General features: G+C 49.4%; 4 protein-coding genes across 4 annotated transcripts; 2 read left to right on the top strand and 2 right to left on the bottom strand.

Annotated features, from left to right (window-relative positions):
• Nucleotides 1-4,191: 4,191 nt before the first annotated feature.
• Nucleotides 4,192-6,264, top strand: F5891DRAFT_1184030 (uncharacterized protein; the record flags this gene model as incomplete). Its single annotated transcript, XM_041366385.1, has 8 exons — nt 4,192-4,244; nt 4,297-4,941; nt 4,995-5,004; nt 5,056-5,153; nt 5,207-5,435; nt 5,495-5,706; nt 5,758-5,831; nt 5,885-6,264. 8 exons carry the CDS (start codon nt 4,192-4,194, stop codon nt 6,262-6,264), a joined length of 1,701 nt encoding a protein of 566 aa, XP_041230184.1.
• Nucleotides 6,265-6,498: 234 nt separating this feature from the next.
• On the bottom strand, nt 6,499-12,943 carry F5891DRAFT_1126409 (uncharacterized protein; the record flags this gene model as incomplete). Its single annotated transcript, XM_041364089.1, is given in 20 exon segments — nt 6,499-6,841; nt 6,892-7,170; nt 7,224-8,100; nt 8,150-8,340; nt 8,389-8,928; nt 8,988-9,347; nt 9,395-9,462; nt 9,521-9,748; nt 9,797-9,907; nt 9,956-10,117; nt 10,173-10,292; nt 10,340-10,774; nt 10,829-11,848; nt 11,899-11,997; nt 12,017-12,124; nt 12,172-12,323; nt 12,380-12,619; nt 12,671-12,743; nt 12,801-12,846; nt 12,903-12,943. 20 exon segments carry the CDS (start codon nt 12,941-12,943, stop codon nt 6,499-6,501), a joined length of 5,493 nt encoding a protein of 1,830 aa, XP_041230183.1.
• Nucleotides 12,944-13,011: 68 nt separating this feature from the next.
• Nucleotides 13,012-15,289, top strand: F5891DRAFT_750734 (LTV-domain-containing protein). Its single transcript, XM_041373100.1, has 6 exons — nt 13,012-13,205; nt 13,255-13,423; nt 13,485-14,267; nt 14,315-14,675; nt 14,724-14,918; nt 14,973-15,289. Exons 1-6 carry the CDS (start codon nt 13,141-13,143, stop codon nt 15,167-15,169), a joined length of 1,770 nt encoding a protein of 589 aa, XP_041230182.1. The 5' UTR covers nt 13,012-13,140; the 3' UTR covers nt 15,170-15,289.
• Nucleotides 15,290-15,306: 17 nt separating this feature from the next.
• Nucleotides 15,307-22,740, bottom strand: F5891DRAFT_1126407 (uncharacterized protein; the record flags this gene model as incomplete). The annotated part of the gene is made up of 15 exons (XM_041364088.1): nt 15,307-15,396; nt 15,449-15,603; nt 15,655-15,816; nt 15,868-15,958; nt 16,009-16,152; nt 16,204-16,307; nt 16,359-16,529; nt 16,582-16,799; nt 16,848-18,136; nt 18,188-18,502; nt 18,524-20,875; nt 20,904-21,159; nt 21,214-21,931; nt 21,981-22,085; nt 22,131-22,740. The coding sequence occupies 15 exons, from the start codon at nt 22,738-22,740 to the stop codon at nt 15,307-15,309; spliced, it is 6,780 nt and encodes a 2,259-aa protein (XP_041230181.1).
• Nucleotides 22,741-22,834: the final 94 nt, after the last annotated feature.

Genomic DNA, 22,834 nt, shown 5'->3' with positions numbered 1-22,834 from the left:
CACTCTCTGCAATTTGCTGGAAACCACCCTGAGCACCGTCGACATGCCCCATGGCCGCAAGCCAAGGATAGCGTGACATAGGAGTGTGACGCACAGCGTGACACAAAAAGGGGCATCAAGCAGGTTCGCGTGCACGAGCCATCTTAAGGCAAGTTCGCAAGCGCCATCAGAATCCGTGAAAGCAACTCAGCAGTGTGCTCTCAAGATTATAATAGCAACATTCGTGTGAGTCAAGATCATCACTATGGCTGCATCAAGATCGCCCTGCCAAATCTCCATTGGCACAACTGCCTTCAAGGGTCGACATCAACGGTGGCAATTAACATGAACAGTAGCAATGATTGCCACTCCAGTAGTGATACGCCCAGGGCCCAGCAACAAAACATGGTTGGAGTGAACAAGACACTCACTATCAATCCAGCTGGGCGATCTAATCCATCGTAAGCTGCTCAACTTTTCAGCGTATCCGGGGGGAAAGAATATCCAGTCCGATGTTTTAACATGAGAAGAAATGCCGCATCAGTGGTCGAAGTGGAGAAACCCTGGAGACCCCCAGCTCCATCGATGTTGATCGAAAAACAGCAAATTTCCACCGTCGCAAAGTCCAGTCCTTTGTCGATATAGTTGACGATCGTTAACTGTGGCCATCTAACTTGACATTCGACCGAGTATTACATCCCAATGTTCCAGGTGTCTCCAAATCTCCGTTGTGCGAGAGGTACATCATGGGTGCGTAAGGGGGCCACCAAAGTCACTCGTGTCATTCGTCAAGATTTGCAATTCAACATATTAAATTGCGAGCTGCCCGCCCTTCTGCGGTGCGCTAGAGTGGTTTGAAGCTAAGCCGAATTTTATTTGCAGGACAGGTGTGGTTTGGGTGGGCGCTGGGTTTGTGTACTAAGTATTCTGAAATTGAAGTGGGGGATTCCACAACTCCGCTCGCCACTGTTCAATTTTCAGTTTTTAGCTCTATCCGCTCCTTCGAACACGAGCCCTCGATATTCAAATTTCGGGGTCTAAAAATTACACTCGTTTTCTTCTCTTTACTCGGAAAGTCGCTAACAATATTGTTAATCAATTGTTATCATCGACAAATGTTTTTATCCGTCGTTGCATGCAGCCGCTAGTCTCCAGCCGTGCCAAGTTCAAATAAATTGAAGAGACCCGAATCCACCCGCACGGCATTTAAACGTCAGGACAGCTCATCGTGGCCTTGCGGATTTTCTGGCGCCTCCTTCACCTGGTCCTTGGTCAGCATCAAGCGGGTCGGTGCTCTTTTTTGGATGTTTCCACCTCGGACAAGTCAGTACTCTACTCTATGCTATAACTTTGACTGATCCTGGTAACCGCCCTTGATATGGATTGTAGGTTGTCGCAATAGTGCAGATATTGACGATCACTCTGGGCTGGCTAATTTTTATATCGCGGGTTACGGGCGAGTGGGTCGAGCTGGTTGAACTGCCAGAACTTCCGACGTATGCAACCGCAGAAATATAATTTCTAGGCCTGTCAGTATACAAAGGAAGCACAAGCAGCTGTGGCTACTAGTTCGGGTAGGTACACGAAGTATGAACTGATGAAGGTACGTGCGTCGTTTGTTCTTGAAATCCAAGATACTCATCCTTCCGACGTAGGGAACCACTGCGGACGCGTAGGATTGATATTATATATCTTCATGAAGTGCCCGTGTGGGCCAGCCAAAGGCAGGATTATTATGTTCAATTACTATATGCTGGACTTCGACTGACGCTTGCATTCGCAGCTATCATATACGAGTCTTACTGCGCGTCGCGATTACTGCTATACTCCGAATCCAATCCCGAAGGGTCACAAGGTCAAGTCACGGTCATGCAGCTACAAGACAGCCAATAAACAATTGTGTGCTTGCTGCCTACGATGCACTTGTCCGACGTGTTCAAAACGTCGAGTGTCGAATGCCATCTTGTTCTTCGTTGGTCTAGTCGACCAATGAACAGCTTCCTTGGTCTCTCCGGTAGCAAGTGCATCCTGCGTCCCTGCTTTGGAGTCGACTGGCGACTGTCATTGAAGTGATCGAATAATCACACACGCGCCAGTAATTTTTCTCGTGATGTTGGTATACGTGGCTTGATGCATGCTACTCGACAGGGATGATTCTTACTCTGCTGCAAGATGCAATACCTAATTTCCACGATCACCGTATCCACTAGGAGAGAAAATGTATCGTCTCAGGTCACCACTGTGTTCGATGCCATAGTCGTGCTTGGATGTAGCAAATAATCAACGAAGCAACCCACGCCACTCGTTGGCTGTGGAATTGCGAAAATTTTCATGTAGTTCGCTAACTAGTACGCGGTTCCTTACACAGATATAGGACCATGCCTCGAGACCTATACCTCTGTACACCTGTCACTCAGCAGCCCATTTCTATGGTACCCTGAGGGTAGCAAGATTTCATGACGGACCATTACCCATAATCGCTTCAATGTGTTCGTGCGCGTGCGCGGCCGTGATGCAGCATATAGCATCGGGACAGCTTTGATACCGCTTCGGTGTACTTGAGTTCCACTATGGGGACATCTCCCACTTGAACACGGACCGAGTCTTTCTACTTTGATCTTCAAGCTTAAAAACTAGAACTTCTGCAGGACCTCTCCGAACACATTTTCCGTATCTGGCGCCTACACTTCTCTTAGCAACAAATATCTTGCCCCATGAAGTGCGTCATGATTGTTTCGTTGCTGCAGCATCTTGGACTGACATGGGGCAGTAGATTGGAATCAATCTTGGATTATCTTTCATGTCAAGGTAAGCATGTAAATGGTCTACACCGACTCCGTCATCGATAAAACTTACAGTCGATGTTTTTCCGGTACACGTGCGGGACTCCAATACGTAACGCGCGTGTTCTCAATTGCTGAAACATCATCCGACAGGTTTGGTGTCTGTAGCCCTCTCTTGGCGAAGTTCACCGACAGAGTCGATGTCAGTCCAGTATGGTTCATGTCCTTGCTGCGAGCATAAGCCAGATGCGCCCACTCAAACAGTCCACCAGATTCGCGCGCGTCGGAACTCTTCACCCCAGCTTCCCAGTCTCGGGGTGCTCTGAGTCACGGTTCGTTGCTAATGTAACGCAGAATGTCATCATCCGTCAACGAACGCAGTGAAGAACTATTCAAAGACCTATGCGTGACATGCTTGACATGATTGAATGCATCGCAAGATATCTGGTAGGGGTCGCGATGTCACTAAGAAGCGTAGACTCTACCGCCACAGCTTACTCGACACCCAAGCATGCACCGTGACGGACTCTCGCCATTAAATTATTATCTTAACGGATAGTTCTATGCAATTGTAATGCGTGACATGATCGTGTCCGTTCGACCGTGGACTATTCTAATTTCTCAGAGTTTATTACTTACTGTGGTACTTTCAAGTTCAAGAGCCCTGGTGATGGCTTCCAAGTACGATATCCACTAGGGTTGCAATATTACCCCTGCTATAGTGTCTAAACATGAGTCTGAAACGCGGGCAGGAATAGCCGTTCATGATCTTTCTGGGGAGCATGCACCATCATAGCCGTTCGCGACTTCTCCCAAGTGCCCACACCGTCTTACAACGCATCCCGACTGACAAGGAGTTGTCTACGACTGGTCACTGCCACCACGTCGTGTTGTGCAGCGCATTTGTAGCAACGTCACCCACTCTTGAAGCTCTCGGAGCGCCGAGCGCTCTAAGCTTACCAAGGCCTCAATCGCGTGTGCCTCTTTATTTTCGCTAAATGCATATCACACTGGCACTAGTTGATTTTCATTTGATATCGTCACACCAACGTTGCACTGCTTGTTTCAAATCAGCTATTTGCGCTTGCCCCTTCAGGTCTACAATGTGCACGTTACCTCCGAGTCAGCATAGCGCTCATACCAGAGACTAGGCGATTTTGAACGCTAGAACCGTCTTAACCGGACTGAAGTATCGCGATTCACAGCTATGGGGATAATGATACCGTAAGTACACTAGTAATAGTGGTCTAAACGCAGAGCCTGCTGCGCAGCCTGTTGCTTACGGTGACCTTAGTGGACAGCTAGGACGTCGTATAAGTTGCAATGATCTGGCCAGTGGCATCCCCACACCATCACATTCCTTCAATCTTATCGGCAAATCTCCCACCAGCCTGAGAAGAGACGCAAAATGAGGTACAACAAAGGCTTCATGGCCATGGTTGCCGCCGCCAGCCTGGTTCGAGGCTCACTCGCTCAGACATGGTACGTATGATTTCGATTATGCGCCCTGCTCTTTATTCCTTAATATTTCTAGGTGCGGAAAGAACTATATGGCAAATCAGTCTGTGGTGCCCCCTGGCGGACAGTTTATCTTGCCCACACGAAGTGCTGAACCACTTCTGTCGTTTCGCTGTGCCCCTGTCTTCCGTCCATACCTCGAGGAGGATGCGAAAAGTGCAGCATTTATAGTCGACACACCAATAGTTTATGATTGGATCGCCGGCGCTGAGCCCATTTCACTTTCTTCCAATTCGGGCTCTTCTGGCGGATCCACTGGCCTAGGAAGCCTCAGTGTCACTATCAGTGTGGGCTCCATCCACACCACCACAAACGTTCCTCTGAACGCTACCGGTGTTCAAATTCCCGTAGATATCAGCACACTTAACGCTCAGAAGACTGCATACAATGTCACCTGTTCTGCTACATATTCCACTCCTTCGTCTTCGGGGTCCCAGCCTGCAAACGGGCAGATATTCGATACTAGCTCATCCCTTTTATATCTCCCTGACACGAATGCTTCTGTCACGAAGACTGACTTGCGCACTGGTGCACTCTGGGTGCGGCCTGCAAGTGGTAATGGTGGAGCATTTGCGCCCTTCGTGCCTCAAGGATTCTACATAAATTTCGACGAGTATCTGGCGACAAATTTATCTATGATCGACCAGCTCAAGGATGATGGGTTCGTTCTTCATTGCCACCACTTATTAAGCAATCATTCAATTATTTATCCAGGTTCAACACTGTATGATTCTTGATGATCTCATATGTCCCATGCTGACCGTCTGCGCCATAGCTTCACCCGATTCCTCCTTATGATAACCTCATTATTTTTCAACAAGTTATCGAGAGGACCATCAGTGTCGGCATGTACATTGTTTATGATATGCGATCGTATGTCAGACTTTATCACCTCATCTCATGACCATTGATATCTTTCCACTCAGGAACTACCAAAACTTGAGTACCGTCGCCCAACAAGTGAACACCTACGCCTCGATTCCCAACCTATTGAACTGGGAGACCGCACACGAGCCCGATGGCAACTCTGATCCCCAAAATGCGGCGCAGGCAACGTATGACCTAATTTACCAAATTGATGGATATCATCCTGTCTCTATCGTTTTGAATTGCCAAGACTACAACTTCTCGCCTTACATCAAGGGAGCTGATATCGTTCTGCAGGCGAGCCACTCACGATATTTTTATCACTTACACTGCTAACTCTGGTGTAGGATGCTTATCCTATTGGTATCAATGCGACATGGTCTCCTGTGTGGAATACAGAGTGTACCCCCGACTTCGGTCACTGTGGTTGCGACAACTGCCAAGGGCAGATGTGGGATGTTAAGGCCCGCGTCCAGACCTTCAAAGACAGACTCAACATCTTGGGCTTTGACCGCACTAAGTCTGTGTGGACCACACCCCAGGCCTTCGGTAGCGCCGCGTAAGTCACCTTGAGTCGCCAACACGACCTCTGTCTTGACCCTAATTGCAGGTACTGGAACACGACACCCACTGGCATCCAATGGGCTGCTATGGGGCTCACTTCCTTCAGCCATGGTGTTATAGGTAAGTTCATGCTGATGCCGCGCATATGAATAAAACTAAGTTCCATCGCCTAGGTTCCAAGTCTTACCAATACCCGACCACAACTAACAATGAAACGTCAATAGAGGGGACGGCATCTGCCCTCACTGTTCTCATCCAAAAATACGTTCAACCCTTCTTGGTCGATCCGAACGCTACATCTACCAGCTACAACTACCAGGGCGTGGATGCTGGTGTCTGGTACAATGGCACTTCATACTTACTTGTCGTTGTCAACATGAACAGCACGCAGATTTACGCACCCTACCAAGATATGGGATTGGGCTGGATCACCAACGCGACAAAACAGGTGCAACGCGTAGTTTCTATCTACGAGATCCCCACCGCCTCTGGCAATCTTACCGGTATAACGTTCGAACCTGGAGGAATTGGTATTCATATTGCGACGCCCTAAAAGTTATAGATCGAGGACTATAGATTGAGGACTCGTACACAAAGAGATATTGTACTGTCATACCTTCGACTACTGGAGACATGGAAGCTGGAAATCAATGATCTCAACAACATTTTTGGTCAAGGTTCGACATATACATAGCTACTGCGACAGCAATTACATAGCAAAGAATAGCGAGTAATGATAGATACAAATGGATTATTTGTTGACTTGTAGTAATTTAACATACGATGCTCAGCCGAGCTTCAGCTTCTTTGAGGGCTGAGGTGTCCCTTTCTCACCATCCTTGCGTTTCTTGGTCCCTGTACTCGCCTTGGCTCCACCAAACAGTTCCTTGACCCGGTCACGTAAGGCCACCGCGATATACCCGACCTCAGAGTCCGCGCCATTGAAGGTGATAGCGTTTTGGATCATAAGGTTGATATCTGCCTCAAATGCATCAGTCGAGTCGTACTTATCAGTGTCCAGCTTCTGGCGGATCGTTTTCAAGTCCCTTGCATCCCTCTTTGGTATGACATCAAAATACGTCGGGATGCCCAATAGGACAGGATCGACAGGTTCTCGGAACACCCAAGAGCTGCGGTAAAGTTAGTGTATTTGAACCACCATAGATGGAGTAAAACTTACACGTCCTCCTTCACTAATTGAGTCATCAGCGTTTGTAAGCTCCTCTTCTCCGTCCATGAAAGCTTCCTCTCTATCAACTTCGCCCATTCTTTCTTGAAGACTTTCTCCACCACATCCGCACAATTGACAGGGTAGGTAGTGGGTGGGTTGAATTTTCGGCAGTTGCTTAACACCAACTCGACGTCTTTTTGGAAGTCCTCCATGGTTGAGTACTTGCCCTCGTTCAAACGCTGGGTCATAGTACCAAAGTCCATCGGGTGTTTAATTTCTTCGTAGTACCTATACCAATACCAATATCAGTGTTAGTTGTGATAATGCAAGATGTCACAAACGTGGGACATCCATCTCTCTCAGGGTCTACAGGCTGAGCGAATATAACGCTCTCTGGCACCCTAAGAATAACCTTCAAAATTTCTCGACACTTCTTCTCATTGAGTGGAGCTGACGCCTGCATCTTGCGAGGCTTTGATGGCGTTGGGGTAATGCTAGGTACAACTTCTCTCTCTTTGCCTTTGGTGGAGGTGCGCAGAGGTTCGGAGGCAGATTCTGAATCACGAAGATTTGCAACTTTCTCTTTCTTCGGTTTGCCAAGAGACACTTTAGGAGCAGGCGCAGGTGCAGGCGTAACGGACGGCTCCGCAGCTGGAGTGCCAGAGCTCAAAGAGGGAGCGCCAGGCTTTTCCTTCCTAGAGAGGGACGGGGCTAACATCAGTATCTCGCCACCATTGTCATCAGCACTCGTCTTTCTGCGTTTTCCAGGTGGTCCACTGCCCGAAGGTCTTGCAGGGGGAGGTGATTCCCGAACGGGATCCTTGGTTTTCCGGGTACGCTTCTCCTCGTCTTTCTCTCGCTCAATAGCGATTACTTCTTGCAACAGGTCATGTGATCCGTCATCAACGTAAGGCGGAGGTGCCTCGTCAACGACTTTGGGCTTGCGAGATTGTTTGGGTTTCTGTAAAGCCTTAGGCTCTGCCGCCTTCTTCGAGGGCTCTGGTTGCGGTGTCTTGACTTGTGGACCACCAACCTTGAGCTTGATAATCGGACGTGGTGGAGCCTCAGATTCTGCTTGCGGAGGTGGCGGAGGTGAGACCGCAGGAGGTATTGGCACAGCAGTTCCAGGCTTCTTCACTATGATAGTGGGCAAGTTGTCAGGCGCAGGTTCTGCATTCTTGCTAGCAGCTTCGAGAGTCTTCTGAATGCGGTTCCAAACTGGGAAAAGGTAAAAAAAAACCCGATGATTCTGTGCCATTGGACTCACGTTTTTCAAAGAACGTCTCCAAGAAAATCGCTTCAGTGTGGGCATACGTTCCGGAAGGGTTGTACTGCTTCGCATTTGCTATCATGAGACGAAATTCTGCCTCGAAGGCAAAACGGTCCTTGTACATGCCCGCCTCAACTTTGGCGCCCATGGTGCTGAGGTCCATAGGATTCTTGATGACCTCGTAATAGCTATATTACTAGGTCAAAAAAGTCAAAGGTTATTATCAAGATACAAACTTTGGAGCATGGTCTCGAACAGGATCCACTGGTTGCATGAAAAGCACTGCGCTCTTATGCATCTTGAGTTTCTTGAGTGCATTACGGCTTGCACGCAAATCATTCAAGCTCATTCCAGACGACTGTGCCTTCGGAATGTGAGGGGGCCTAACACCATTCATAGGCTTTGGCTTGGGTTTGCCTTTGGCTTTCGCAGGAACTGGAGGCGGAGCCATGGAGCTAGTGAGAACTGGAGGCGTTGGAACAGCGGGTGCAGTGGCAGATGAACTAGAACTTCGGGGTTGAGCACCACCAGGCATGATTTTGAGCTTAGGGGCAGCAGATACAACAGCAGGCACCCGAGCAGGTGGTCCCCCAGACTTGAGAGGTCGTGAGGCCTTTGGCAGCACTTTTACCGCCGGAAGCGAGGGCGGAGCTTCAGTCACAGGGGTAGGAGGCAGATGAATGGTAACCTTCGGTGGGGTCTCTTCAACTCCCCGAAGGACGATGTCAGCCAGTTTGATGATACCCCAGCGAACTTCCTGGTCAATATCCGGTGCGCTTGAGACCGGTTGTTATTGTGAACGAACAGTCGCACAAATTCATCTCGGATAACTTACAGAGCAATAGACATCAAAAACTCCCGTAACACCTCATTTTTGCCGATTTCTCTGTCTTTCCTGAGAACCTTGATCATCATGTCGACCTCGCTCTTCTTCGCTTCTTTTGACTTCTCTGGCAGGGAGCCGTCTTCCTCGATAAGCAGCGACTCTGTATCCTTGATGGAGTTCTTCATCTCCCCCATGGACACCAAGAGAGCTAAGCTTTGGCATGCACTACGGGCCACATGTCTCCGGACCACGCGAGATGGGTCATTTGCCATGATGGCCAATACGTAACGCATGATGGCGGGCGTGTACCACTTGGACATGAAAAGGCCATCGAAGGCAGCGAGACGAACTTGGGTATAATTGCCTTCACTGGGAGACAATCAGATGAAGTAGAATATACGACCATTATAACATACCGGGTAAGAGGGAAGAAGACCCGGAGATCGTTCGGGATGAGGTTCGCGGTAGTAAGAATCAAGTAGAACTGAGGTCAAATCCAAGTCTTTAATGAGGGATACACTCTGATGCAGGAAGCTACTCACTTCCAATACGGCAGTGGTGACTACATTCTTCGGTGACGGGATGAGTCTGTCCATGCTCCGATACCTGCTGACCTCGTCAATTGCCTGTTTCATCAAGTTAGCATCCTCGGTAGTGTGCTCCGACCGAACTTCTTCGCGAAGGAGCTCGCCACGTTCCGGAGGAGCAATCGAGACAGTTGCACAAGCAACAGCTGAAATCATAGTGCATATGTAGAACGCATCCGAGTACTAAAGAGCGTTGAAATCAGTAACTATTTGTGACGATATCATACTAACCGGATTCGCTGTGTTGTCGTTGTAACGAAGCTGGTCGACAAGGAACTGACGAACTACTGAAGGTGTCTTGCCATTCTCAAAGCGCACTTGAGATATTGCGTGAACGAGACTCTGAATATTCATGAGTTGTGAGATAGAGGTAGCACCCTGAAAACATACCTTTCGAACAAAGTATTCTGCCAGGTCAGAGAAGTCATTAGGCTTTGGGACGTAAGTATGAGCGAATAAATCTTGGTTGGGGTCTTCCGGGTCATAACAATAGCGAAGGAACAACTTGAATAGATGAAATAGTCCCAAAAAATCAAGTTTCCGAATAGCACACTGATGTTTTCACGTCAGAACAACTTGAAAAGTTAACAAATCTAAAAACACTGACGTGCACTAGAGCCATCGCAGCCTCACACCGTATGCGATAATAGTAATTGGAGACGAGCACTGTCTTGGTGAATGTACTCGAAACGATGGCGGTGGATTGCTTTGCGAGAGCATTGACAGCCTATGAAAGTTCAAGTCAGGAAGATGAATTGTCGACAAATAACTCACTTCTAGTTGCGCAACGACATCGCGATCTCGCTGCAACTGCGACACCCACATGAAGTCGGGCTGTTCAAAAGCGATAGCGGCGATCCATTCAAAATCGGCATCCATGCGAATCCACTCGTACGTTGCACCCGACATCACCTGCTCATCTTCCTCTGTCCAGTCAGCCACCTTCCAGTTTTCTCGCTCTTTTTCCTTTTCCCAGATCTCAAGTCCAAAACCCATGTCGATTAGACCCATGGCTTCAGCAGCTTCTGCATCGCCTTCCGCTGCAGCCTGAGCAGCCGCTTGTCGTGCCAAGTATCTCTTGGTATTTCGACGGATACGTTTGTACTTCGTGTTGAAAGGGACTTCAAAGCGTTTGAATGACGAACGAATGTCTAAAACGTGCTCATATGGAGTGCCATCCGCTTCATGGATCCGAACAGTCATTTGGCCCTTTAGAGGCTGGTGAGGAGGGCTTGATTAGGATGCTACTGCTCGTAAACGCACCTCAAAAAATGGTACAGGCTTATGCAACAGTTTGGACACCTCGTTGTGCTCGAGCGCCTTGTATGCTGGCGAATCTTGTCGCATCGTGATCTCGACTGCCATCTTCTTCCTGTTGAAAGAAGCAGAGAACCCGAACGCTGGACAACCACTACCGTAGATCCACTGTTCAGCGAATGACCGAAGATCAATTCCGCTGACCTTCCTGCATGTACGCAGGAACGAGTGTGTCGATAGAGCATTATTTTGCAACTCTCCGCTCATTGCTGACAGGAAAATCTTGGGCAGAACACGAGGAAGACCGAGCGAGGTACCAGACTTGCCAAGACGTCGATCCAAAATGTGCAGCACGAGGGGCGCCTTCAAGTTGACAAAAGGTAACGTCATGGAGTCTGGGGGATCATTATGCTGTGGTTGGCAGATGGGCGGCATCGATCCGTTGTCCCACTCGACGACTCGTTGCATGTCCCGCTTGAGCCTGTATCGATACTCGTTATTTCCCAGGAGCTTGCGGACGAACAGGCCGGTGATATATAGCGCAAGACCATTTACGAGCCAAGTATCTGACCATGTCTTTTGTTGGATGTTGATTCCCATCCACTGACAGGCCAGGGCGTGACTAAGTGCCTGCCGGGTTTCAAGCACCTGCTCAATCGAGTCCTCGCCATGAAGAAGGTCCACAGTGATTATCGATAGCGTCGAGCTGTCGAAACGCTGAACAGGCATCTCGTCCACCGCTACCACTTTGTATGACCCAAATGGGTAGGAACCGAACTCTGTACTGTAGAAGTTCATCGCCGAACGCAGGGATGAAATCGACGAATGGAGCATAGCTTCGTGACCAGGCAAGCAAAACGCATGCATCAGAGGCTGTGAAATGCCAGACGTATCCTCTGATGTGAGCTCTGTCGGGATGGGATGCACATGGAATGGTCCAGCAGCAAAAGCGACATGCTGTACGGATGTCAGCACTGCTTGAGAGAACAAAAAGATGGTTTTATTCGAGTTATTAGGATGTGCAACCTGTGTTGCCCTTGTTAGCTCGCGCAGTGGGAAATACGTGGATCACATGCCTGTTCCACGAGGTCGCCACTGCAGACAACTACCGTCGGGATAGACTCCTGAGACTCTTCAAAATCACCATTCTCTCCGCGGTGGCCTAGGATCAGGCTCTTCGAGATAGCGAGGAACGACAAATTCGAACTCCCAAGTGCACTTCTCCCACAGACTGTCGACGCATGGAACCCAACATCTTGCAGCGTCGGGGGATGATGGCGTCGTATATGCGTGTGGTACGCGCTAAAAGACATCAGAACTTCTTAATCATGAACACAAAAGTTACTTACATATGGGTAGGAGTCGGTGGGCAGCACGAACTGGATCCCATCCACGGGATTTCTCAGACTGAAATCAATGTGGACCACAATGGGCATGAATTCGGGACTGGGTGCAGGGGTATGGGAAGAGGGGCTAGGGGTATGAGGCTCAGGCGTAGCAGCTTATACGGTAAAAAATTGAATGCATGGCACATAATCCTCGGAGACCGAAATTTACCTTCACTGAGATGACCATTCACAAGCGAGTGATTTGCATGACCAGTTTGTCGAAGCGAAACTTCCTTCGGAATTGCGATCGACAGTTCACCCTCATCGCCTTCGGCCAGTGCAGAGTATATTTTCCGCTTCAACTCTGGATAAGTGTGACAATCCTGAGGATTTGAGATACTGATCTGAGCGAGCGGATCATGGTGAACAAAATCTGTTGGGTGTGACGCGACAGAAACAGAGTGAATCGCTGCAGAAAACACGTCAAACAAGGTATCTGAAATTCAAGCGCAGCACATACTACATTGCCTGGAGTGCAGATGAATAGTTCTCAGATTGGGATTAGTTGGAATGAGGGTGATTTCTGTGTAACCCTGTTCGAGAATGTTGTTGTATGAGCGCCTGCTAGAGTGGCCTATAGTGCAACGTACCCAGAGAGAACCGGAGAAATCAACCTCCAGAACAACTTTCTGATGACTAGTATATACATAAAAAGGTGTCAGTACTGTTGAAACGCGGGATAGAACGAAAACACGTATATAGAGAAGCCACGACGACTGTGCTCGCGTTGCATGATTAACCGCCAGTCGAACAAAGAGGAAGAACCAGAATTTCTGCGCTCGTATTAGAAAAATCTTGCGTAGGCCGCACGAAGATGAATCTAAGAAATGAAGGCGTAAAGGACTTCGAAGGTGAAGACCGCTTGTTCGAGGTCTTCAACTTCACGGGTGGGATTGGTGACGGCGTAGGAACAACCGACACGATTACGTAATGTCCAGTCGCGACTGGGTGGCTGTGTATAATTTCAGGCTACCGTCTGCCTTGAGGATTGATAAGTGAATCTCACATTCATCACCTTTTATACCATTCAGAACTGATCAACAGAAAAAGGACATTGTATTTTGGTGCACTATGCCCAAAAAATCAATCTTTAGACAACCAGGGAGCACAGCACTTCCAACTTGTGCACCGATCTCAGCGAGATCCTCTTATCCATGATCCTGACGCAAGTCAGCACGTCCTGAAGGCATTTGTACGAGGGAATGACAAAAAGGTGCGCATAATACGCGATACGTATTTTTTTTTGCCTCTACTCATTTAATTCCCGCTCCTAGGGAAAGACTCGGGCCGATCTCGAGTCACTCCTTTCTCCCAATGATGTTGCCCATGACGCTCACGCTCATGTCGGTGAAGCCTCATTATATGGTATCTATTTCGACGACACAGAGTATGACTACATGCAGCATCTACGTACGGCTGGTGCAGAGGAAGAGGGTGTAGAAAGTATACTCATCGAGGCACCTACTACCTCTCAAAAATCGAAAGGTAAAGGAAAATCAAAGGATCCGATCTCCTTGCGCGATCTGCCACCAGAGGCGCTACCATCCGCATCTGAGATCCCCAGGAACTATGAGTCACAGGAAGCCGTTCCTTCATCAATCGCAGGTTTTCAGCCGGACATGGACCCGCATCTCCGACAGGTTCTCGAAGCATTGGAGGATGACGCATTTGTAGATGATAATTTGGAGGATGACTTCTTTGGCGAGCTGGTAGCAGAGGGACAGCGAGATGAGGATGATGGATTCGACTACAAGTTTTGTGAGGACGGTGATACCCCGCAGGATGCCCCTTTCACAGAGGATCACGAAGACCCTGACAGCTGGGAAGCGCGCTTTGCCCAGTTCAAGAAAGAACAAAAGGATGCACCTCCGCCCAGCGACTCCGACGACGAATTGCACTCGGAAGGAGCGGACACCATCGGAACTCTACCAAAGCTACCTGTCATTGGTGGAAAGCGCAGGCGCAAAGGCACTTCCGACGCATCTGGGTACAGCATGAGCAGTTCGTCGATGTACCGCACAGAAACGCTAATGACATTAGATGAGCGCTTCGATCAGGTAATTGTAGTCAACTTTGCCAGGTCATCTTTTTTGATCACTTGCAGCTGATGGAGAAAGAGTATGGCTCTGGTGAAGGAGAAGAGGTCGAGGAAGAGAATGATGACCTTTCGTCTGAACTATCAGATGAAGCTCCTGAGCTCGTCACCTCGCGAGAAGATTTCGAGGCCATGATGGACGACTTCATGGACAACTATGAGTTGCTTGGCAGAAAACTAAAGCCAGTGCTTCCGGGAGACTCAGGGACAGAGAAACTCAACACGCTGCGTCAAGCAATGGGTCAGGATGAGCGGGTACGGATAAGATCAGCAGATGATGATGACGAGGAGGAGCTAAACGACGACCGACTTTTTGCCGGATATAAGGCTGCAGAGAAAGAGGATACATGGGACTGTGAAACGGTATTGAGTAAGTCGAATCGTTCCATGCGAATTCAACCCATCTGAAGCAGAATAGCGACGTATTCCAACCTGGAGAATCATCCCCGCGTAATCCGTGCGCGAGCATCGAAGCCGGTTCCGAAAATTACGCTTGATCCCAAGACCGGTCTTCCCACTTTAAATGGCGATCATCAAGCCCCAGAGTCACGAAAAGGGCGTCATCCCTTACAACCTGTTGCAGAAGATGAAGAACATTCCCAGGAACCTTCAGGTAAATATTTGTATGAATACGGAAATGATGTTCCGCTGACGCTTCACCGACCAGTGACAAAGCAAACCATATCCCGCCCGCGCGACGAATCGAAGGAAGACAAAAAAGCTCGCAAACAAGCTGTCAAGGTCGAACGTCAAGCACGTCGTGTAGAGAAAAAGGTGACACAAGAGCAGTTCTCCGCGGAAATGAAGCATCAAGCACAGGGCCTTGCAAACAAGGCTCAAAGCATTAGAACGAGAAAATTGTAGTGTACAGCTCGGGGGTGTAACAAAATGATGTAATGTACAGGATTTAGATCATCGGGTATTTACTGGCACGGATGGTATGTGGTAAGGTTACAGTGGAGCGGCATGATGCTTTTTGAATAAAAAGGACGTGATATGCTTCACCAGTCTGGCCAGAGTTCAACCAGGCTGTTCAAACTATAAGGGTCTTCTTCTGGGATGTCTTTCTGCTTCATCCATCGATCGGGGACCTAGATGAAAGTGTCATTGAAACGCTGTGAAAACATCTTCGTGCCCACTCACTAGGGGTAAATATCTGTCCATGGCACTGAGGAATCGCTGTCTATACTGCTTGGGTGTAACGATGGTGGGTTCTCCTCTACCAGCACCACCAAGGAAGGTAGACTCCTTCACCCAGCTCTCGAGTTTCTTATCCCAGGTGTAGGTGCGAATGTAGTCTAGCAAGAAGTAAATACATTGTCACAAGCAGACATAAGTTTACCACTTACCAACGATACCCACCACTAGTTCATTGGTATGAGCATCAACGCCGACGAGAAGTGAATAATCCATGACATTGATGTCTTCCAAAAACTTGGTGTCGTTATACAATGCTCCTCTTAGTATGCGCTTCGAATGTTCACGGAGATAAAATGGTGAGAGATGGGCAGCTGTGGAAGCAATGTTTAGCGACTTTGATGTCTCCAAGATAGCTTACACACTTTCGACGAGGTTTTCATCGAGCAGTACTTCGTTTTCTCGTCCAGTGGATTGCACGTGTCGATTACGGGTCGATCCCTTAAGATCATAGATCTGAACAGATCGTCAGCAAAGAGTGTCTATGCCGCAAGTAAATGTCGCACCCGGGAAAATCGACGATCGTAAAAGAGGTTCTCCATCACAAAGAGGTTCATATGTGTCAGTTTGGCCTTGCTCGAACCCTTATCTCTCGACTTCTTGAACGTCAATTTGTAGCATCCAAATACCTTGGCGAGTAAAGTGGGACGCTGATAGAAGTCGTTTAGAAAGCTTGCAGCCTAAACAAAAGAACAACCTACGTTGCCAGAGATCGCAGATGCCATGTATTCAAAGTACGCAGGGCCGAATGTCTCCATCGTCTGAAGCTCTGCCCTCGAGAGTTCTTTCGCAATGAAACGATCATCTGATGGAAGGGTTAGTAACGTCATGACTTGGTAAGGAGATGAATTACAACCTCTTGTCTTCAAGAATGCCGAGCCAGACTTGCCTCCATTGGCATCCCACTTGACACACCTTGCCAACGACTCAACCATACTCTTCTCGCAGTTATGCGTCCTACGCAAAGCATCGAACTGCTCTGGATACAACACAGTACAACTGATGGTTAGACCACCACTTTCAAACGCTAGAATGGAATCAGCAGCATTGTACATTAGTTCAAGTACAAGGACACTGACTAATCACCCAAGGCATTTTCGTCGACGCAGATTTGAGCTCCTCCGCAGGGTTGCCAGGTTCTGCAGTCTCGACGTTGACGACTCCCCACGTCGAGGAAGACTCCGCGACAGAATGGTCGTCGGGCATGAATGCTTCCCCTCCGTCAGTCAACTTTGGCTCTCGCGCGGTGCGTTTCTCGGCCCGGGACTTGGCCAATATTTCTCGGTACTGGGAAGAGCTGCAAGCGATCAGTGATAAACAAGATGCCAAATGACAAATAACCTACTTCAATGCCAATGCGATGATAGATGTAGGCTCATCAGTCCTCACAACCATGGAAGAATCACGGAAAATGTGTTCCGGATCATTCAACGGATCTTCAGCCTCTGGATCTGATCTGCGCGGAGGGAACTGAGCCGAGAACAATCCCTGAGAGAGTCCCTGGAAAGCCTGCTTGAAGATCGAGTTCCTCCCAGGTTCATCAAGCGAAATCGGAGGCGGCGTTGGTGGGAGATTCATCGGGATCTCAGATTGCAGGAAAGGAGATGGCGGAAATGATGCCACTGGTCCGAGCTGGCGAGCTGGGGGTGGAAGCGGCGGTGTTGATGATGAAGGTGCTGGGGAAGGCTCGTCTGCAGGTGCCGGATTTGATGTATCTATAACATTTTGCACAGTGACAGTAGGAAGCGTGACAGACTGTTCTGGCGATGAATCCATTGTGGTTTTATCCGTCGGCTTTCGTGCTTCATCTTCGTCACCGCCCTCATCGTCTGCTTCACTAGAGCTATCAGAGCTCTCTGACTCATCCCGTATCGCATCCTTGATACTATCTAAAACCTCAACCGTAGCACGAGCAGAAGCCACTGGCCGCGCCTTACGACCCCTGATGACCGCATAACGTCTGTTTGCTCGTTCGGTATCCCGATTTATGCGCTCGAAATGTCGTGCAATATTAGAAACCTTGCTTCCGGCACCTTGAGGCGGCCGTCTGAATTGAGGCTTGGTATTAGGTACGACTGAAGTGGGACGAGAGGGTGCTTTGTCTTTTTGGATGGCTCGGGTAGATGGCTTCCGTCGCAAGGTGCGACCACCACCGGCAGGAAGCGGTTTGGATGTGTGTGGCGGCGATGACGTCGGATCACCGTTGAGAGGTCTTGGCCCACGTTTATCTGGCGAAGGCCGTCGAGATGCAATTGAAGATTCGATAGAAGACCCAACTGCTCCAGGTATACGTGAATTTTGAGCGCCCAAGGAGCGACGGTTGAGGTGCCTCGAGGCTACATTCACCGCATAGCTGGACTCAAAGTCGGACAGCGAGGGCTTTTGGACAAGCTCTCTGTGCCTGCGGATGGTAGACCTTTGAACCGGTGGCTGTGCAGGATATTCCTGTTCGCTTTCAGAAACTGGAGGAAATGGAGCCAGAGCGGTCCTTGCAAGCTCTTCAACACCCTGCGGGGGCAGGTATTCTTGATACCGAGCTACCAGCTCTGCAACACTAGGCTTATTCTGTGGCCGTCGAGGTAGCCTTGATGCCCTTGTAACAACGCGTCCAACGCGAGTTTCACTTTGTTCCGCCTTGATAGTATGGTGAGCTAGGGACCTTCAAAGAACAATATATGCACTGACTTGTGTTGTTGATGTTACCCCTTGGTCTGAGAGTGCCCCATCGTCTTTAGATGCACCGATAGTCGAATCACTGTCAGCGTCCGATTTCCGTTCAGTAGTCACTTCAGGCTCAATAGCTGAAGGACCAGGTGCTTCGATATCGGAAGAGGCCGTCGCCTGTCTTCTCTGCAACGGTTTCAAGCTCAGGCTCCGAAGCCTCTGATGCAGAGGAAATAAAGATCCTCCAGTAACCCGTCTACGAGTCAACGCTCCCTCTTCCGCCTCCGAAATGGAAAAGGGCTGGTGAGGTTCACTAGGACTCGCAGGATCAGATTTCTTTGGCCACATCGCCCTCACAGACCCAAGAGCAGCAGATACCCTCCGCGTGTTCCTGTCCAGAGTCTGAATGCCCCTCGGCTTCGGGAGCTTGTCAAAGTCCTGCTGCCATGCGACAATCTTGTCCTGTCGGAAGGATCGAACTTGATTCAAAGCGAGCGTATCAGTCGGAGCCGACTCCTTATAAATGTTGTTGATCAACCGAGCAATCTCCTCTCTCTCATCTTCAGCGCGTGTAATGAGGTTGTTGATATCGGCAAGGAGTTTTGCATCCTGCTCTTCATCACCAGTGGCTGCATCAATGCTGATGAGCTTGAGATCATCGACAAGAGCAGTGTACCAGATAGTATTCCGGCGGTGTAGCCGTTCGTAATCTGCATTCTTGAGCTCCAGCTGTGACTCTGGACGGATGCAAATGCGCATAGCAGGGTAGACAACCTCGTGGATGGTAACAGGATCTGCCTGGAACCGCACCGTCATTCCCTTCGTTGCAAAGTACCGGATATGGTGTTGGTAGATGTTATGTTGGCAGCCGGCGCCCTGAACAAGCTGTACGTCCGCGGGGTAGAAATGCAATTCCAAGAACTTTGCAAAGGAATACCGCTGCATCTCTTCGGAGATGGGAATGAATGGGGTTGCTGAGCCACACACCCGACAAGCGCTCCAAGTCGTGATGGTTTCCGGAGACGGATAGAGATGCGGACCCCTAGCCTTGATCTGCCCATCCCACTGCTCAACAGCAACTGCAAGTCTGGTTTCGTTATGCACAAAAACCTTACAATGTCTCGCAAGTGGCTGGTTGCATCCTTTCCCAGTGCAAATCGCTTTCGGGTCAAGGAACCGGACCAGCGTCTCGTTAACGCTCTTCTCAATGAACTGACCCAGCGTGCAATCGTTCTCGCCATAGAACTTGATATACTTCAATCCAGGAGCGAAACAGGCGCGATGAAGACCAAATTCTTCGATCGGGATGGTGTATTCCCAAAGGCTAATGCATTGGTACTGGTCAATCACGAAATCATCAGCGTTCTTGCGGAGGTACCATTCCCAAATACGTCGCTGCTCTTCGTGGCGATGCTTCACCATACCTAACTGGCTCTCCAGCGCAATGTCCGTAGCGGTCTTGAGGGGAATCAAATGGTCTTTCTCGCCAGGATCGATGAGGCGGGGGGAATGGAAGAACGATGTCCCCCCAAGGACATGCAATGTACTTGGCTGAGGCTCGAAGTAACCAGCGGGTTCCTCTCCGAGCTCAGACAAACCAGAAGTAGGTGTTTTCGGAAGATCGGGGAGTGGGAGTGCTTCAATTTGGGCTTTCACATCGTCCACGTCTGGTTCGATTCTGGACACAGTGGCCGTTGCCTCACTTGCAGGGGTGGGGGTTCCCGAAGGAGCCTTACTATCATTTTTAACAGGGCCTTTCTCCTCTCTTCGCACAATCTCGTCTTCCCAAGCGCGTTGTACATTAGTAAGCTCGTCATCCAACTCCTTCATCCTCCTAATAGGCTGAGGGGGAGGAAAGCGCAGAGTGGCAGAAACGGATATGAAGGTCTTGATGTACGGCTCCAGTGACTGCTGGATTCGTTTCGAAAGACGAAGGCGCTCGGCATCAGCATCCGGAAGATCATCTTCAGCTTCTTTGATCTCCGCCTCCTCTGCTTTTTGCCGCTCCTTATCCTCTGGTATCACAAGATGCACCAGGGACACCGATGCGGGCACAAGACCACCAGGGTTCGATACCGTGCCAGATCCCTCTGCATACCTCTTCGTAGCCCCGCCTGCCGGTACTGCCTCTGCACTCAGGCTAGGAAGCGTGATCACGGAGTCCTTCCACAGGTGGGTCTCCAGCTTCAAGTTCCTCACGACAAACATCAAGAATCTGGTCACTTTCTTAACCTTCTTGAGCATATCTACATCCCCTCCTCTCAGGATGATGGTGCACCCCAACTCACGGCTGCATCCCTCAAACCGCATATAGGTCTTCCGTTGCCCTGGGATCAGGGGGTGGTCGAAAGTCTGTACGCGGAACCGCGAGCAATGACCTAATCGGGGCTCTAAAGCAAGCTTATCGATCGACGAAAAGACATCTCCCTGAGTCATCCGGGCCACAAATTGGATCGCGGTAGGCTTTACAGCGCGAGCGACGGCGATATTATGCTTCGCAAGCCCTTCGAGTGCAATCCTGCTCACAGACTTTTCCACCAACACCACGTGCGGTCTGAGCGCTGCGATCCTGCTCGCCAAGTTTCCGAGATACTCCTTTTCCTGTCTAAGAATCTGGCCAAAGTGGACATATTGGCCCTCGACCCGATGAAACTCAAGTGGGAAGGTTACGAGCATGACACGGGGATTACGTTGCATACGCGACATTTGCTTGTGGGCAACGTTCTTGGTTATAAACGGCACCATCAACGTATTCCGAATCACTCGGTGCGCCACCGGGTATCTTTTTGATCTTGACATATCGTCGAACATCCATGTCTTCGCCTTGGTGGTATGGAAGGGCAGTGAAAGTAAGTTCTTTTGCGACGCGAAGGGCAAGCTTCAGCAGGGTTTCTTCCCATTCCTTGATGTTCGGGATCTGCTCTGTCGTGAGCATTTGCCGCAGCATGACGCGAAGGTGGAACATGGAAATTAGGTTAAGCTCTTGAGCATAACTAAGCTCGTGGTATGAGATCATGCAAGATAACTTATATTAAATTTTAACTTACGCGGTAGAGTCTCGCCTCGTGCGCCAACCTTCAATAGTAGGGAAGCTATCGAGCCGACTATGGGCTCGGCTCCTGATAAAGGGCGTAGCAACATCAAAATCACCAAAGCTGCTGAATCTGGAGCGCATGGTATTGTAATTTCCGGGACTGTCCGACACGTGTTGGTCCGGAGAGCTCAAAGGAAACTGAATTGAGCTCATCGTGCCCTCGACATTGATTGGTACAGTGACTGGAAAGTCAACCGGGGTCTTTGATCGAGGAGCCACAGCAGCTTGTACGGTATTTTTGCTGAAGTTGGATATTGAGGGAGGATCCTTCTCGTCTTCTGAGAGGTTCCGTCGAAAGGGTGCTGTACTCTCGCGGACAGGCTCCCACTCGGCGAGGGCAGTAGACACAGAGTCATTGTCAGATATCAGTCTCTTTGTCTCAGCAATGGAATACAGATTAAACGGTTCGTCCGTCCTTCCGAACAGCTGGGATGCGGCGAATGGGGACTGCGGATGATGGCCGAGACTGAGCGCGAATGAATCGCTGCCAAACTGGTGGGCAGGGAATGGAGAAGCTGTAGAAGAGACAACAGAACGCCTGTCATCGTCATCTTCGTCTTCAACCTTTGCAAGTTTCTCGAGACAGAGATTGCACACTCGAACCATGCCGTCATGACCGAACCTGGAACCTTTAATGATATTCGATGCACAACGCGAGCAGAATATTTGGCCTGCACTTGGATGAGCGGCAGGTCTGAATTTGAAAGTTAGGGTACATACCGCATATACGACAATGATGTTTGCGTCGCCATGTTGTGAATACGCTTTTGCAATCATAACACTCCCTTGCATTGGAGTCTTCCATCCAATAATCACGAGAGAGACCTGCAACAGTGTTAGAAGTAGTTAAGAAAGGATCTGTATATCTACCTTCACCGCGAATACGACGTATAACTTTGGATACAGAGGCAGACCGGTTTAATGAAGCAGTAGTGCGTATGCTACGCGCATCGTCCTGAATGGGAAAACCAGGGATAGCGGTACCAAAGAGACCGCCGTCTGGAGTCTCATATACAGGAGTATATTGGCCACTACGTGAAGGCGAGCGGTCTAATTCTGTACCAAAGGATGGTGGATCTGACACGACTGGCGTCAAGGATACGAGGGGTGGCGCAGTTCTGGATGGCACGACTGTCAATGATGACGGACGCTCAGGCGCAGAAGACCGAGAAGAGAAGGCGGATGCGTTTACGGAGGCCACGGATGGACGTTTCTGTTCGCCTGTAAGGGCTCCAAGAGTGCCATTGGGAGGGGGTAAGAGAGTGGAAGATGTCAAGGGCGCAGCGAAGCTATTCTTCATACGTGAAAACAAGGAGGTCACAAGAGCATAGGATGAATAATCGTTTTCATCTTCTTCTGAGAAAGGATTGAAGGAAGTCAATGAGGTGACGTCGTCACCAAGTTTCGTGCTACTCCGGGACCTTGACGGAAGACCGGAATGGATGCTCTGGACTGGAGAATAGGTTAGTGGTGATTCCATCTAACAAGTCGGTTGTAGTTCGGGATCACAAAGTAGAATAGTGGAGCTGCCTACTACGCCTTTAGCCTCTCCACTATCGGATGAGCATAGTGCA

The sequence above is a fragment of the Suillus fuscotomentosus genome (genome assembly GCF_016647785.1).
Source record: "Suillus fuscotomentosus strain FC203 chromosome Unknown F5891scaffold_9, whole genome shotgun sequence".
In the NCBI taxonomy this organism is placed as follows: domain Eukaryota; kingdom Fungi; phylum Basidiomycota; class Agaricomycetes; order Boletales; family Suillaceae; genus Suillus; species Suillus fuscotomentosus.
Note: the sequence above shows the minus strand (reverse complement) of the source record. Positions and strands in the feature narration are given on the sequence as shown.

Excerpts from the sequence above, each read along its gene's own strand:
- F5891DRAFT_750734 (XM_041373100.1), top strand. The coding sequence starts at position 13,141 with ATGTCCAGTCGCGACTGGGTGGCTGTGTATAATTTCAGGCTACCGTCT. Across the intron at positions 13,424-13,484 it reads TACGAGGGAATGACAAAAAG|GGAAAGACTCGGGCCGATCT; the intron begins GTGCGCATAATA and ends TCCCGCTCCTAG. Across the intron at positions 14,919-14,972 it reads ACATTCCCAGGAACCTTCAG|TGACAAAGCAAACCATATCC; the intron begins GTAAATATTTGT and ends TTCACCGACCAG.